This window comes from Saccostrea echinata, unplaced genomic scaffold (assembly GCF_033153115.1).
Source record: "Saccostrea echinata isolate AGI-Se365-2 ecotype Australia unplaced genomic scaffold, CSIRO_AGI_Sech_v1 ptg000002l, whole genome shotgun sequence".
Classification (NCBI taxonomy): Eukaryota; Metazoa; Mollusca; class Bivalvia; order Ostreida; family Ostreidae; genus Saccostrea; species Saccostrea echinata.
Genome location: NW_026889751.1, coordinates 11246484 through 11261024, shown reverse-complemented (window position 1 = coordinate 11261024; position 14541 = coordinate 11246484). Strand labels below are relative to the sequence as shown.

The 14541-nt window shown below is 34.0% G+C and overlaps 1 protein-coding gene across 1 annotated transcript; it reads right to left on the bottom strand.

The window, feature by feature from the left end:
* Nucleotides 1-3792: 3792 nt before the first annotated feature.
* On the bottom strand, nt 3793-10214 carry LOC133200368 (kyphoscoliosis peptidase-like). The gene is made up of 4 exons (XM_061336183.1): nt 9815-10214; nt 7034-7155; nt 6724-6891; nt 3793-5167 (listed from the first exon to the last, which is right to left on the bottom strand). The coding sequence occupies exons 1-4, from the start codon at nt 10049-10051 to the stop codon at nt 3859-3861; spliced, it is 1836 nt and encodes a 611-aa protein (XP_061192167.1). The 5' UTR covers nt 10052-10214; the 3' UTR covers nt 3793-3858.
* Between the last annotated feature and the right edge of the window lie 4327 nt (nt 10215-14541).

The window sequence follows — 14541 nt, the reverse complement described above, 5'->3', positions numbered from 1 at the left end:
GCCGGTATATTCTGTATATTAGAAAGTTCGGGAAAGTAATGGACGATGTAAACTTAACACTTAAGCGTATTTTACAGCTAGAAAATATTTTTTTTTAAAAATTGAATGGGGAAAAATTACATCAAAACAAAACAAAACCAGAAGTCTTTGAATAGACCGTAGCTCTACTGGTTTGTACTTATAACAAAGGAAGCGAAAGTAGTACTTGGACTTGAAACTTTGCAACAGCAATAAATAGAATAATAATGCTTGGTTTAGTCTCTTTATTTGGCAAGATTTGTTGCAATCAGACTAAAATTGTAGGAGGAGTAGCTTTTCAAAGAAATTTGCAGAAATTTCAAATTAAGTAACCATGGCAACATCATATATCAAAGTTAAAAACCGATAAAGACAATTTTGTATTTCAGTGTAGTCTACTTGCTTGCATGCCAAGTTATATTGAAATCAGACCAAACTGTAGGAGGAGTAATGTTTTGAAATTATTTCAAAGAAATTTCTACTTTTAGTAACCATGGCAAGTCCGTTCATTAAAAAAAACTAATAAACAGAATTATGTATCTTAGTGCAGTCTACTTGTGTGCCAAGTTATATTGAAATCATATCAGACTAAAACAGTAGGAGGAGTAGCATTTTGAAAAATTGTGTACATACGGGCAGACAGACGACGGACACCTTATTATCGCACAAGCTCTTCTGCTCTTGTACCAGTAAAGCTAACAAAACAAATAGACAAACAACAAAACGGAATGTAATACATTTGTCTGAATAGGTAAATCTTCCTTCCCAAATTAATTTAAAAGAAATTATAAAACTTATTTGTCAAGGCATGGATTTTGTGTTCAAAGGAGATAATTATACACAAAAATTTATTTCTTCGCATTAATTCTTTGATTAATTCTTATTTTTCTCTCTTCTAGGCAAGACTCAGCTACCTCTGTCAAAGATTTTACCCCCTCCCCCTTCACCACCACCAGTGTTTTATTGTCTGTTAGTGGCGTTTCGATCAATGATTGCAAAAAATATTTCAAATACTTTAAAATTGTAAATATAAGAAATGACAGTAATTTTCTGTGTTTATAGAGTTATGTTTTGTTTACGAAGTTTTTATTACTTGGTCATAGTTTCGAAATTCTATTCGTAAATCGATAGTCGATATATTTTTCTTTGACATATATATTTTTGATATTATACTTTTAATTAAAATATTTGAATCTGATTTGTCGAGAGAAAATAAAAAAAAATACTATGCAATTAAAACACTAACTTTTTTTAGTGGACACCCAATCTCATGAAAACTTGAGATATAATGTTCGATTTTAATACCATTTTTGTGCAAACTCAGGCAAATCAATGTACACAGAGAAACTCAAATTTTATACCTTTAAAAATTGTTTCTTATATTTTATACTAAAAAAGTCTAACATTTCCAATGTTTTACTGAGCAGTACAAGAAAAAGAAATCGATTTTAGACCGCAGTGTTATACATTGGACCTGTCGATGAGATATTGGACCGCTTACGTCACACTGTGGGCGGGATCAGGTAAATCTTATTTTTATTCGTTGGCGTTCGACAGTGATGGAATTGCTAATTTAAACCGCAGTGCAGGTAAAGGAAATTTACATGATGGAAGCCAGCACAAGATATGTAAAAAAAAAAAAAAATAAAAGGTATAAAACATGCATTGACTGTGTTCTCGGGCAAAAAGCGTTTTGTAAACCCCTCGAACTAAATATTTGGTTCTTGGGTCAGACAGAACGCATGTTGTCATCGAACTCAGTCAATAAATGTATAATGCGTCAACATGAAAAGGTCAGCATCATGCTACAAACTTTGGATTTAACCGTAAAAAGATATTTTTTTGAAATCTTTCTTTCGTTTGCTCATTTGAAATAGGACTCTCTCTGTTATGCACGGATGGTGATGAAAATTAGATCTTTGATCCACTCCAACTAGATAGCTACGCAATACTTTGTGTAGCGATCTAGTTATCTAAGAATTAGATGACCATTTGTCACGAGCTTGCTGCCTCGTGTCGTTCTAAAATATCATCCCCCGCCCTTCAAATCCATGCTTTCAGCTTTGCGTTAGCTTTGTTATACAATATACTCCTATTATTAATCAAGCGTTTCTGGTAAATTTGTTTAATTAAACTTCAGCCGAACAGAGGAGAAACATAATTAGATAATTCAAGGCAGCCTGGGCATATAAGTAGATTTCTACTTTACACGGCGTATTTCTGCATATGTCCTCCGTTTTGAGCAGAGTACTGTGTAATTACGATTAGATACATGGTTTGCAATTCACTATGTAACATGATTTATGTAGAATAGGGATAAGATTGCATTTCAGGCGACATTTCAGTATATTTATAATAAACATATAGCCATATTTAAGGATACATAACAGAAGCAAAAAATTGATGCATGGATTGATATATTTTTTGACTGTTTTGATTGGAAATGACATAAATAAGCAATCCCTAAAATATACATCTTCGCCAGCCAAGGGTTTCTGATACGCTACTCTCCTCATAAGCCTTGGCATACGGTGTTAAAAAGAGTTGGAATTTTTTTCTCAAGATGTGATTCGAGTTGATCGACATCGTTCGACCAATCAGCAATTGTTTTTTGTAAATGACGATATTTGCGTTCGGGATATATCTTGACTCTTTAATATCGGGAATGAAAAACGCAAGTAAACAACGATCCGTAAGATAACATGCCATTCTATGAATAGCTATATGGTGTCATCCAATATCTTAAGCTACGTGCAAAATATGTGATTAAGAATCATGCAATACTGAAGATTTAGATTTGCATTTTAACATGTTTAAATAACAAATTAACATAACTCAATACCTTCTTGTTAATTATTCTTTAAAGACATTATTGTTTTAAATACGCTTGTTATTTCTGTCGATGACGCAATCTGTGCGTACCTGGGAAATCGTGATCACGTGACGAAAACAATCCCGTCTTTTGTCAGCACCGTATGCCAAGGGTTTATGAGAGTAGCGTATCAGAAACCCTTGGCTAGCGAAGATGTAAAATATAAAGAAATCGTAAGTTTTTTTGTGCTTAGATATGCAACTTTGTATCGTTTTCTATGTAATTCTATACAAAATTTTGCACATATTTTTGACAAAATTTTCTCACTTTACCTGGAAAAATATCATTCAGGTTACCTATCTGCATATAAATCTATGAGAAATATTGCTGATTTCTGAAAAAAAGTTTGTGTTATTTATCCTTAAATCAAAAAGGAGGTCAAAGCGACCTAGTTTTGGGTTATGAAACCTATTCTCCGAAGAATTACATAGTTTGATAGTCCTGGCTCCAGAGTGTAAGAGAAGATATGTCCCGATTTGACTTTTAGTAACTGTAGACTATACTATTGAGTCATGACATACCCCCATCCTGATGCATCAACAGACATATTTTTATGATTCTAGGTCTCATCGTGTGCAGTATATGATCTGGACACGAATTGACTATGTATATCCTTTATATTTCAAAATACATGTACTTCGACCAACTTTTGGGGTGGGACCTCAGAGTACAAAAGGTATGTCACGGGCATGAAAAAGCTAACAAACGGAAAAACCCTTACCACAATACACGTGTAGACCATCAAAAGACGGTGGTATGAAAACATCCATTCAATTTATATAAAAAAATTAAATTTTTTATGTAAAATATTATTATCCTATATCAGAGATTCCTCACAAACAAAAAGGCGCTTCGTAAATTGATAGCTTTTATTTAGAAATAGTACATATCAAGGCCCTGCTATGGTAAAATATTGCACCAGGTGAAAATTGAGTATTTTCCAAATGATGTCAAATGCAATCGCTATTTTATATAATGGAAAATTCATATAATCCCTTGTATGTGGATCGAGAATCTTCACTTTGAAGTTTTCCCGAAATGCAAAATTTTTCACCCGCATTCGGTGTCGTTGTTAGAAAGTCCCATACATCGTCAACCTTATCCACTTTGAGTGTTTGTTTCTTAAGGACAAGACTTAAATTCTTTGGACATTTTAATCTGATACGAATCTTCGTGTTTCTGGGTAGTTCATACGTCAGAGGTTCAATCAGACGACACCTGAACTCTCTTGCCGCCCTATAACATTTCGGTAGTTTGTGAATCACTGGCAGTGTTTGTTTCGACCCAAGAAGGTAAGTTAACACCGGTTTATAACTATCTTCCTCTAATCTAACCATAAGCTGTAGTTTATAATAACCCTCCTTTGGGAGCCTAGCTCGAGTACATAAATGTCCACCATTTATTTCCGTCATGACGTAATCGTCACTTTCCCTTAGGAGATTTTCAGCATGGCTAAGTCTGCAGGAACAGTCCAGTTCATTTTTCAGTGGTAACTTTACTTCTACTTCACCATTTTCTGTCATGATTAACGGAGAGGAGGATTCGTCGTACATCAGTCCAAAATTGTCCAATTTCACTGATGGCCCCCAAAGTCCCCAGTGATACGGAAAACAACGAACGAGTCCATCTGTACTTATACATTTGATGACGTAGGAGACCAAAATAGAAGCCTCGTCATCCTCTTTAGTATTTGCTAAAATCCGAAGGGTAAATTTTCCAACAGAGGGCGGTCGAACAACCAACTTGTAATCACCTGGTCCATTTTTGTAAGCATATGTGTAAGTCTTGCTGCTCTCGCCTTTCTCTGGATAAAGCTCACCATTTAGAACAGGCAGATTTGTGGTGCTACTTTTTAATGCAAAAATTGATACACCATTTGAGAACACTACACTGGTCGAATGGGAAACAAAGTCTATATCCCATTCAATGGCTTTCATACTAGGCTTTATATATGAATTAAATTTATCCAATGACCATGGATCCTTCAGGAGTTGCCAAGCTAGGGCCATATTAATATCTGGGTCATATGGAAAATGTGTTAAAACAAACGAATCTGGGTCCATGAAGAAAAAATGGTCGTGGTAATCGAAGTGGAATTTTTTGAATTCGTCACAGTTCCCTGCTCCCCAGGTACACTCTACCAGCCTCCACTCTCCGTCCACATGTACTGCGTTCCACGCATGACTTGTGGCGTGACCGTATTCGAATCGGATTTCTGGATTGTAGTCATAGCCTTTGGCATATCCGGATATCTTCTGGACTGTAATGTCAGCGCACCTGCAAAACAAACCAATCAACTGTCTGCTATATATACACATATTTTCCTGCTTCAAAAAAAAATTCAAGCAAGTTGTATATACATGTATATAATTTATATATGAGAGAGAAAGAAAGAAAGAAAGAAAGAGTATTTTGAACTATGCATCGGTGAAGTTAAAACTTTGAGACTCAGAATTACCAGTATGCATAAAATATCAAATGTTTAGGCAAAGCAAAGTGCTAGTTTTTATTAATCTGCTGATAAAAAGATAGCTTTACCACACACAAAGAAATATAATATATATATATATATATATATATATATATATATATATATATATATATATATATATATATATATATATATATATATATATATATATATATATATATTTGTAACTAAAACTGTCCTAATGGAACAAATACCTCCACAAGGCATACTTTAGAATACTAATAGATTACAAACTTACAAAAGATTGAAAAGAACTATGCCATCATGGAAATTAATTACTAGTAACTGTAAATATTCTAAATTCCAGTGGTATGAATCTCGTTGAAATGTACTTCGTCACTTGGATGAAAGCTGTAACACCTCTCTCATAACCAAGTCAACGAACCTACATAATCATAACATTTAAAAACATGGACAAATAAACCTTGCAACTACTGACCCTTGTAACCTTGACTCTATCAAAACAACCGTGGCTAAGAATCCCGACAGACCTCTTTGTCACAAGCAGTCTTTATCATAAGCATTATTACCACCTGATTTTCCTCAAAGTTTGTCTTTTAAAACTTAACATTTATTAGACCTTCAAAATTTGACACCTCTAAATATGTGACCTTTGTGCAAGGTCATTCCATGTACCATATCCTTTTGTCCATATCAACCTATAATCGGATTAAGTCGGATCATTTAAATTTATTCCTTATAGTTATGGAAAAGAACTTTACACCTTCAATTGAACTTGACCTTGTCTAGAGGTTGTTACACGTCCTCTGCTCACAAGTTACCGTAGTATATATGTACTGTATATAAGCTTTTAATGTTTCTTTGGTTCAAAGTTTTGGACAAAGCAAGAATTTGGCTCTTTTGAAATATGTGACCTTGACCTTGTTCAAATTATATTAGGTTAGGGAAGTACATACTCTCGAGTCACAAACAACCCTCGTCTCAAGTGTAATCTAATTTTCCTGTATTTCAAAGTTGTAGGTAAAACAATAATTCAATATTTTGTGACATTGACTTCCATCAAATGACCTTGATACAGGGTATACCAACATCTTAAGTCTCATGGTTTGAAAAATTTGACCAGACAAGTATTTTTTTTCTTTAAAAAGACATATTTTTACAAATTCAATCTGAAAACACCAGAGTCACATGGCATGTTTTACCTCTACAACCTTTTGAACAAAATATTGAGCATATAGTTTTGGAGATGATCTTCTAAAAAGGGTTTACAGACAGACGGAGATGGTAATACCGGTATGCCTCCCCAAAGTTTGCAAAGGGGGTATAGTCAACATTTCTTGTTGCAAAATGAAGCATTAGTGGATTATACAGCGTCACGCACCTACACAAAGCAGTGAAAAGATTGGCATAACCTACGCAGACGGATGTTTTCAACTTGAGGACCGACTCAGCATCAAGCGGCTTCTTTTTACCTTGAAACAAGGCAGCTGTGTCATATCTGAGTAAAAGAATAAAATAAATATGATTATTAAATAAATTTTTGTGTGAACTAGCATTGACTTTGTTTAAAATGAATAATTGTCATAATGTTTTATACCGCATATATAGTCGATTATGATAATAGTTTGTTGGGTGTGTAAAAAACATGATGGCATTTTCACAAATGAAATATTTCATTAAAAAATGAAAACACTTGCGAAATGTTGTTTGTGATCCATCTGTAAAATAGCCGACATTTTTCCATGTCATTTTTGGCTGGTTTTGTCAAATATCTGCACAAAGATTCAACGGACGTGTCTACTGATTTTGGCGCCTAAAAAGAGGATAAAGCAATAAAGGGTTTGAATTAATTCCCATATACATGTATCTGGTTTAATTTTGGTAAATGGCGATAACTCAAATTGTATACAAAATTGTCGTGCATTGTCCTCCTTTCTTACCTCCCAATTATACATGAATTTGATGAAATAAAAATGAAACTCATATCAATAAATCTCTGTTCGCCAATTAAAGCAATTTATTTTCGCGAAGATTGGTGCTCAACTAAACATAATTCATTGGAAATTAGAGACGGATTATCTTATGTCAGTTAGAATTGTTTGAAGTTATTGAATCGTATAAACTTTGTCAAAGTATGCGCGTGAAGTATAAGGGCTGGGTGGTCATATCCATTTTAGACAATTTAAGCTTCCTGGAAAAGACGAGCTCTGTATGAAAATAAGGAAATTGCATTAAACATTATAGCTGGAACACGTGTTTTTCCCCCTTTACTACCTAATATACTGAAACGCAAAAGAAACGCAACATTCTATTTTAGGGGGAAATATTATATATAGGATATAATTTTGTATCTAAAATGTAAGGATATCTTCAACTTTGTAAATATCGGTAATTTAAGGGTTGAATGATTTTCATACCATTACCCACAGGCACTTGGGGTCTGGACCCCCCCCCCTTTCCATTTTTTTTTTTCTTTTGAAATATGGGATCGAGTCACCTTTTTCCTATTTTTGTATTCTAATATGCACTGTATGTTATCAATAATGTAACTCTTTTGTCTCTATATGCTGTTTTTAAATATACCGTTTTCGACTGATACATAAAAAGCATAGGCACTCCCCATGCAACTTAATTGTTAAAAAATATATATCTACTATACTATAAACATAACGTTATGTTTATAGTATAGTAGATATATATTTTTTAACAATTAAGCTGGGGAGTGCCTATGATAAAAAGAGAGAAGGCTTGCAACTCTTTTCTCATCGTTTGCCTCACCTCGCTTAAACTTCGCCTGATTATTTATCGAAAGAATAAGAAAACATGGAATATGCATACATCAATAAATTCGTTATACATTCTTCTTCCTTTTCATATTTTCATTTAATTTTTATGTGCCCCCGATTTGTAAATATTTCGATTAAATCAACCGCATCTAGGGTAAATTTTGTTGATGTGCACCAGCTGGGACGGAAGTGCAAGAACGGTAACTCTAACTTTACAAATGTTCTGTATTAAATAAAAATTCCAAGCTTTGTAATAAAAATATTGAGAAATTTGGTTGTCTAAGTCGTATGTTAAATGTTAATCTTCATCCATTAGAATCTGCTAGTTGGAGTTATCTTGTTATTCACAGAACTTACCGTTACATATATTATGAAGAGAAAATTCGGGAATTTTTCCCTCTTTCATTTAATGTTCCGAATAACATTACACTTAATGATGACGCCCGAAAATACCGGACACTTCCGTCCCAGCTAGTGCACATCAACAAAATTTACCCTAGATGCGGTTGATTTAATCGAAATATTTACAAATCGGGGGCACATAAAAATTAAATGAAAATATGAAAAGGAAGAAGAATGTATAACGAATTTATTGATGTATGCATATTCCATGTTTTCTTATTCTTTCGATAAATAATCAGGCGAAGTTTAAGCGAGGTGAGGCAGACGATGAGAAAAGAGTTGCAAGCCTTCTCTCTTTTTATGTATCAGTCGAAAACGGTATATTCAAAAACAGCATATAGAGACAAAAGAGTTACATTATTGATAACATACAGTGCATATTAGAATACAAAAATAGGAAAAAGGTGACTCGATCTCATATTTCAAAAGAAAAAAAAATGGAAAGGGGGGGGGGTCCAGACCCCAAGTGCCTGTGCCATTACCGAGAGTTAAGTTTGAGTCCGCTTAAGAGAAATCAAAAATTGCATGTTTAACAAAACATTTGGAAATAATATGGGGTTTTAATGGTTGGTATCTGTTCATCATAAGTAATGCAGCAATATTCCGAAAAATAAATTATCCTTTCTTTTCCATAAGCTATGCCAAGGCTTCTGAAAATGACTTAAGTACGCATTTCCATTGCTCTAGCTGGAAAATCTCAAAATAAAGGTGATGGGAAGTTGCAGATGCAAATATGCAATACATTAGGCCTCAAGAGGCTCTTACGTATCATTAGCATGAATGACAGTCCTTGGACCGGAAGTCCAAGGGTTACTACACTGCGCTAGGCTAGAGGAAATTCGACCTCGTCATCTTAAAAACAGGCATTTAAAATGGCGAAGAATATTTCTTTCGCTCAGATCTCGAGATTGATGAACCTACTGCATCGTAGAAATCAAGCTGCAATTGTGCATGGCAGTCTTACACGCTGTTATTGAATGGCCGGGGTGGGGGGTGTTTTAACAGTCATGAGCTACTTTCTAAAGTTAAAAGATAATCATTTAACATTTTTATAAAATCTCTGATGTTTTTAAATCGACTTTAACCTTATTGTATTCATTTTTGAAAATCATTAGATAAAAAATTCAGTAGATTGCTGCTTGCTGCGTTTCTTTTGCGTTTCAGTATAGCTTATGGCTAAAAGAATCAAATTTCATATATTTTTAGATGGATCTGTTCAGTATTTTTGCTATCAGATCACCAAGCTACATGTATTTTTTTCGATAATATTTGTACAATTCTTGCCTTTAATGCATGTTCATCTAATAAATAAAACATGTCATCATTGGGAATGATCTCATTTCGCCTGGTCTTTGGCGGTTTTGGTGGGTAAAGACTATTTTCCAAAGTCTGAGTCGGCTGTGAGGTCGAGAGGAAAGTGGCCTTTGGATCAGGTTCAATAAAATCGACGGGTGGATCTTTGAAGGTGACAGATTTTCTCTGAGATTCGGGCTTTATCGGTTTAGTTTGTCCACACCCCATTCTTTATCTATTTTCGCCGTTTTCTGTTTTGTGGGTATGGCTGAATATAGTTGATCACGTCTACAGGAGGCTCTTTGAAGACCACCGTTTTCTCTTTCTTTTTCTCTTCTGGATGGAGTTGAATGACCTGCTGTTTTGTGTTCCCACAGCCCATTTATATTATAGGACAGGACTGCAAAGTCAACAACTTCACTGTAAAAAGTATAATTTTACGAATATTTGTTGTGTGAATTAATCAACGTGTCAGGTAAAATATTTTTAAAATTGCACAGGCGTGAAAACGACAAACACATCTTAAATTTATCATTTTCATAAAAGTTAATAACTTGGGTAAGAAAATAGACATATTCATGAAGCACGTGTCTGATTTACATGTAGCTTCTAAGAGTCAGGGGGTCCGTTCTACAAAATGACTTACGAATACGACCAGATTGTAATTTTGCGAATAACTTCCTTCTTTATATTAATTTGAAAATGATAATAGAAAAAAAAATTCAAAGATATTTTAGGCAATTTATAAAATAATAATAATTTAATCAATGTGGCCCTTGTGTTCAAAAAATATTATGATGTAAAATAATTATCAGCATACCTAAATATCAACAAATTCAATCATAGAACAACACTGTATATGATTGAATATAATTCCTAGCTCTCTGATTGGATGAGATCTATAGAAATCACCTACACGAGACCATCCAGTTGAACATATATATTTTTTTTAATTGGACCCAAAAATAGATCGAGAATTTCCAAATTGATACAATTAGTTTTAAAAAGATTTGTTTAGCTCCTCTCTTTGCTTTCGGCTAGACTTTCAGTAAATGTAAAGAAAGATGATAAGCTTTGTTAAACGAATTTGTATCATTGAATCATATAATAAAACAATTGCTGTTTGGTTTTTAGCTCACCTGAGCCGAAGGCTCAAGTGAGCTTTTCTGATCACACTTTGTCTGTAGTCCGTCTGTATACTTTTCAAATTTTCGACTTCTTCTCCAGAACCACCGAGCCAATTTCAACCAAACTTGCCACAAAGTATTCTTGGGTAAAGGGGATTCAAGTTTGTTCAAATGAAGGGCCACGCCTTCTTTCAAGGAGAGATAATTATGAATTCGTGAAAAATTAATGGCATCATTAAAAAATCTTCTTCTCAAGAACCACTGTGCTTGAAAATATGAAACTTATGTGGAAGCATCCTCAGATAGTGTAGATTCAAATTTGTTCAAATCATGACCCCCGGGGGTCGGGTGGGGCCACAATGGGCAATCAAAGTTTTATATAGGAATATATAGGAAAAATCTTTAAAAAATCTATTTCTCAAGAACAGCAAAGCCATGATTGGTCATATTTACATGGAAGCATCCTCAGATAGTGTAGATTAAAATTTGTTCAAATCATGACCCCTGGGGTTAGGGTGGGGCTACAATGGGCAATCAAAGTTTTATATAGGAATATATAGGCATTATCTTTAAAAAATCTTCTTCTCAAGAACAGCAAAGCCATGATTGGTCATATTTATAGGGAAGCATCCTCAGATAGTGTAGATTCAAGTTTGTTCAAATCATGACCCCCGGGGGTAGGGTGGGGCCACAATGGGCAACCAAAGTTTTACATAGGAATATATAGGAAAAATCTGTAAAAATCTATATCTCAAGAACAGCAAAGCCATGATTGGTCGTATTTATATGGAAGCATTCTTAGATAGTGTAGATTCAAGTTTGTTCAAATCATGACCCCCGGGGGTAGGGTGGGGCCACAATGGGCGATCAAAGTTTTGCATAGGAAAGCATTGAAAAATCTTTAAAAATCTTCTTTTCAAGAACAGCTAAGCCATGATTGGTCACATTTAAATGGAAGCATCCTCAGGTAATGTAGATTCAAATTTGTTCAATTCATGTCCCCCCAGGAGAATAGAGGGGCAATAACAGGGGATCATAGTTATACAAAGGATATATCAATAAAAAATTCTTCTTAAGAACAGCAAAGCCATTATTTGTCATATTAATTCAAAAGCATCCCTATGAAGTATAGATTCAAGTTAGTTCAAATCAAACCCCCCCCCCCCCAACCACTTTTATATTTAAATTTTCAACCTTTCAAGACTGAACTGATTTCTGCTTTTTCCTAGCCATAGTGCTCAGGTGAGCGATGTGGTCCCTGGGCCTTTTTTTTTTTTTTTTTTTTTTTTTAATACAGTCAATACGATGATTTAGCAACCCTCAAAGTACAATATTCTCCGAGCTTAGCTAGGGCCTAGTGAATATTGTACCGTATTTTGTGGGTAGCTAAATCACCGTAATGACCAAAATTTAAAAAAAAACAGCAAAAATTACAGGTAAATGATAATATAATTATGTTTAATTATATTTAATCTTTTGATTTTTTTTAATGGAACAATTATTTTGTTAGCCCGTGGAGTTGAATACTGGGGATGCCGAAGGGGGGGGGAGGGGCTAAAAGAATCAGTTAAAAGATAGATAATAAAAAATACGACGACGGAATATGATTAAAAGGAGAATTATAGGTAGCAAACGGCTTTACGGGGAAGTAACTCGCAGTAGCAATCTAGATAAAGATTGCAATGCTATTTAGAGTAGCGATGTACCATATTAAACTTATTTTAAAAAATGAATACACGCGCTTATGACTTTACAGATAATACTTAAAATGCATGTAAATATTGTGTGAAGACTCTCTTCAGTATTTACCCTTCAGTCAATAAGTTGATTTTAAAAAGACCAGAGGTGTTTAGAAATGTACATTCAGCGTACAGCAGCTTAGGTTTCAATAATATGTGGAAATGGGGGCATTTAATCTATACTAGTCGATCACCTTAAATATCAAATGAATCTCAAAGAATTATCAATATGTTCAAAGAGGCAAAAAATGTACATCTATTAAATTAACTATGGTTTTAAATGAAATGGTAAATGTCTATCTTACCTTGAAAATAACATTGTAAAAGAAAACTTTCATTCTCCGGCCAAACTTGTCCTTCGCAACCACTAGGCCACTTTTTTGAGTTTTAAAAGTCTATAGAACACTTTTGGGTTTAGGATTATCTAAACACGAATAAAATAGAACTGACTTTTGCAGCCTTAATCTGTTTTAACTTATAACTGCCTAGCCACGACTTTACCTCTATAATTCAATACAGTCTACGAACACAGGCACTGTTGAAAAACTGCCACAATTTCAATGTACACCAAACAATGGTATATTTAAATTCCCCCTATAAATATCGGAAAGGTATAGTCGAGGTTTAAAGATTTTTTTGTACGGTTCGATATCTGTTTTAACGTTGCCTTTCATTTCGAATGGACAATATTTCAGTGTTTTCCCAGCTGTATACATATCTGATTTTTAATAATATTTCAATTTATTATTTTATTTTTGTTCGTAATATATTAATTATATTTAAAACTATACTGGAAGAAACTGTTAAACAAAGGTGGGGAAAATGTATGGACTCCTTAAATTACACGGGGCAATCAAAAGTTTTGCAAGTTTGCCAACAAAAATGAAAATTGAAAACAAAGATAATTATATCTCTCATGAACATATTGTTTTATTTTGTTGTAGGTAGTTACCAAAAACAAAAAACAAACAAACAAACAAACAAAAGAGCAGCCCATGAACCACGATGCTCACCTGTACCTTGTCCCTGTCGTTCTTCAGCCAATTTTCAAAAGATTGTCTCCCTTTCTTATTTTTATTAAAAAGAATGATGACTCCATATCGTGGCCCCACCCTAGCCTAAGAGAATATAATTTAACGGAAATTGAATCCACACAATACCAGTATGACTATCATGACATAGCTGCTCTTGGATAGAGCATTTTTAAAAGATTTTTTTACCTCAGTACAATCATTAGGTAAAATTTGTAACCCAATTTTAGCCTCATCCTATCCAAGGGTCCATACTAAATTTGAAGAAGGAAAAAATTAATCCACAAAAATTAGGAATGTTCCCATATCAGTATAATTAGGAGTGGCCTTGCTACTCTTGAAAAGATTTTCCCATGTATAACTTGACATAACTTACCGTAACCTTTCTGCTCTTCCAAAGATGTTTTCTTATTACTTTGACTCAATACTGTGGTTCCACTGTAGGTTTGGGGACTATGATTTGGTCAAACTTGAATCTACACTACTTAAAGATGCTGGTATATATCTGTTTCCCTGCCTTTTCTTTATATCATGTTTTAAGATTTTTTTTTATACCGGATTATATGACAAGCTTTTGACTCCCTGTTGCGACTCCAATCTAGCTTTAGGATCATGAGCTGAAAAAAAAACCCCGAAAGTCTTCACTGTATTGGGATGTTTCTGTATTAATAGCTATAACCATAACTCTTCTTTTCTTGAACATACAATTTGTTTCCTTTGAATTCCCAAGTAAAAGATAAGACTCAGGAAAAGAAAAGTAGCAATTGGACTTGAAACCACACAACAGCAATAAAATGAATAATGATCCTTGGTCTAGTCTC

Bases quoted from the DNA above. Each gene is read 5' to 3' on its own strand.
- LOC133200368 (XM_061336183.1), bottom strand. From the start codon at position 10,051: ATGGGGTGTGGACAAACTAAACCGATAAAGCCCGAATCTCAGAGAAAA. The intron at 6,892-7,033 runs GTTTTCATTTTT...AGTCAATGCTAG, and splicing joins ACAAACAACATTTCGCAAGT to TTCACACAAAAATTTATTTA. The intron at 5,168-6,723 runs GTGCGTGACGCT...TTTGTTTTGCAG, and splicing joins CTTTTCACTGCTTTGTGTAG to GTGCGCTGACATTACAGTCC.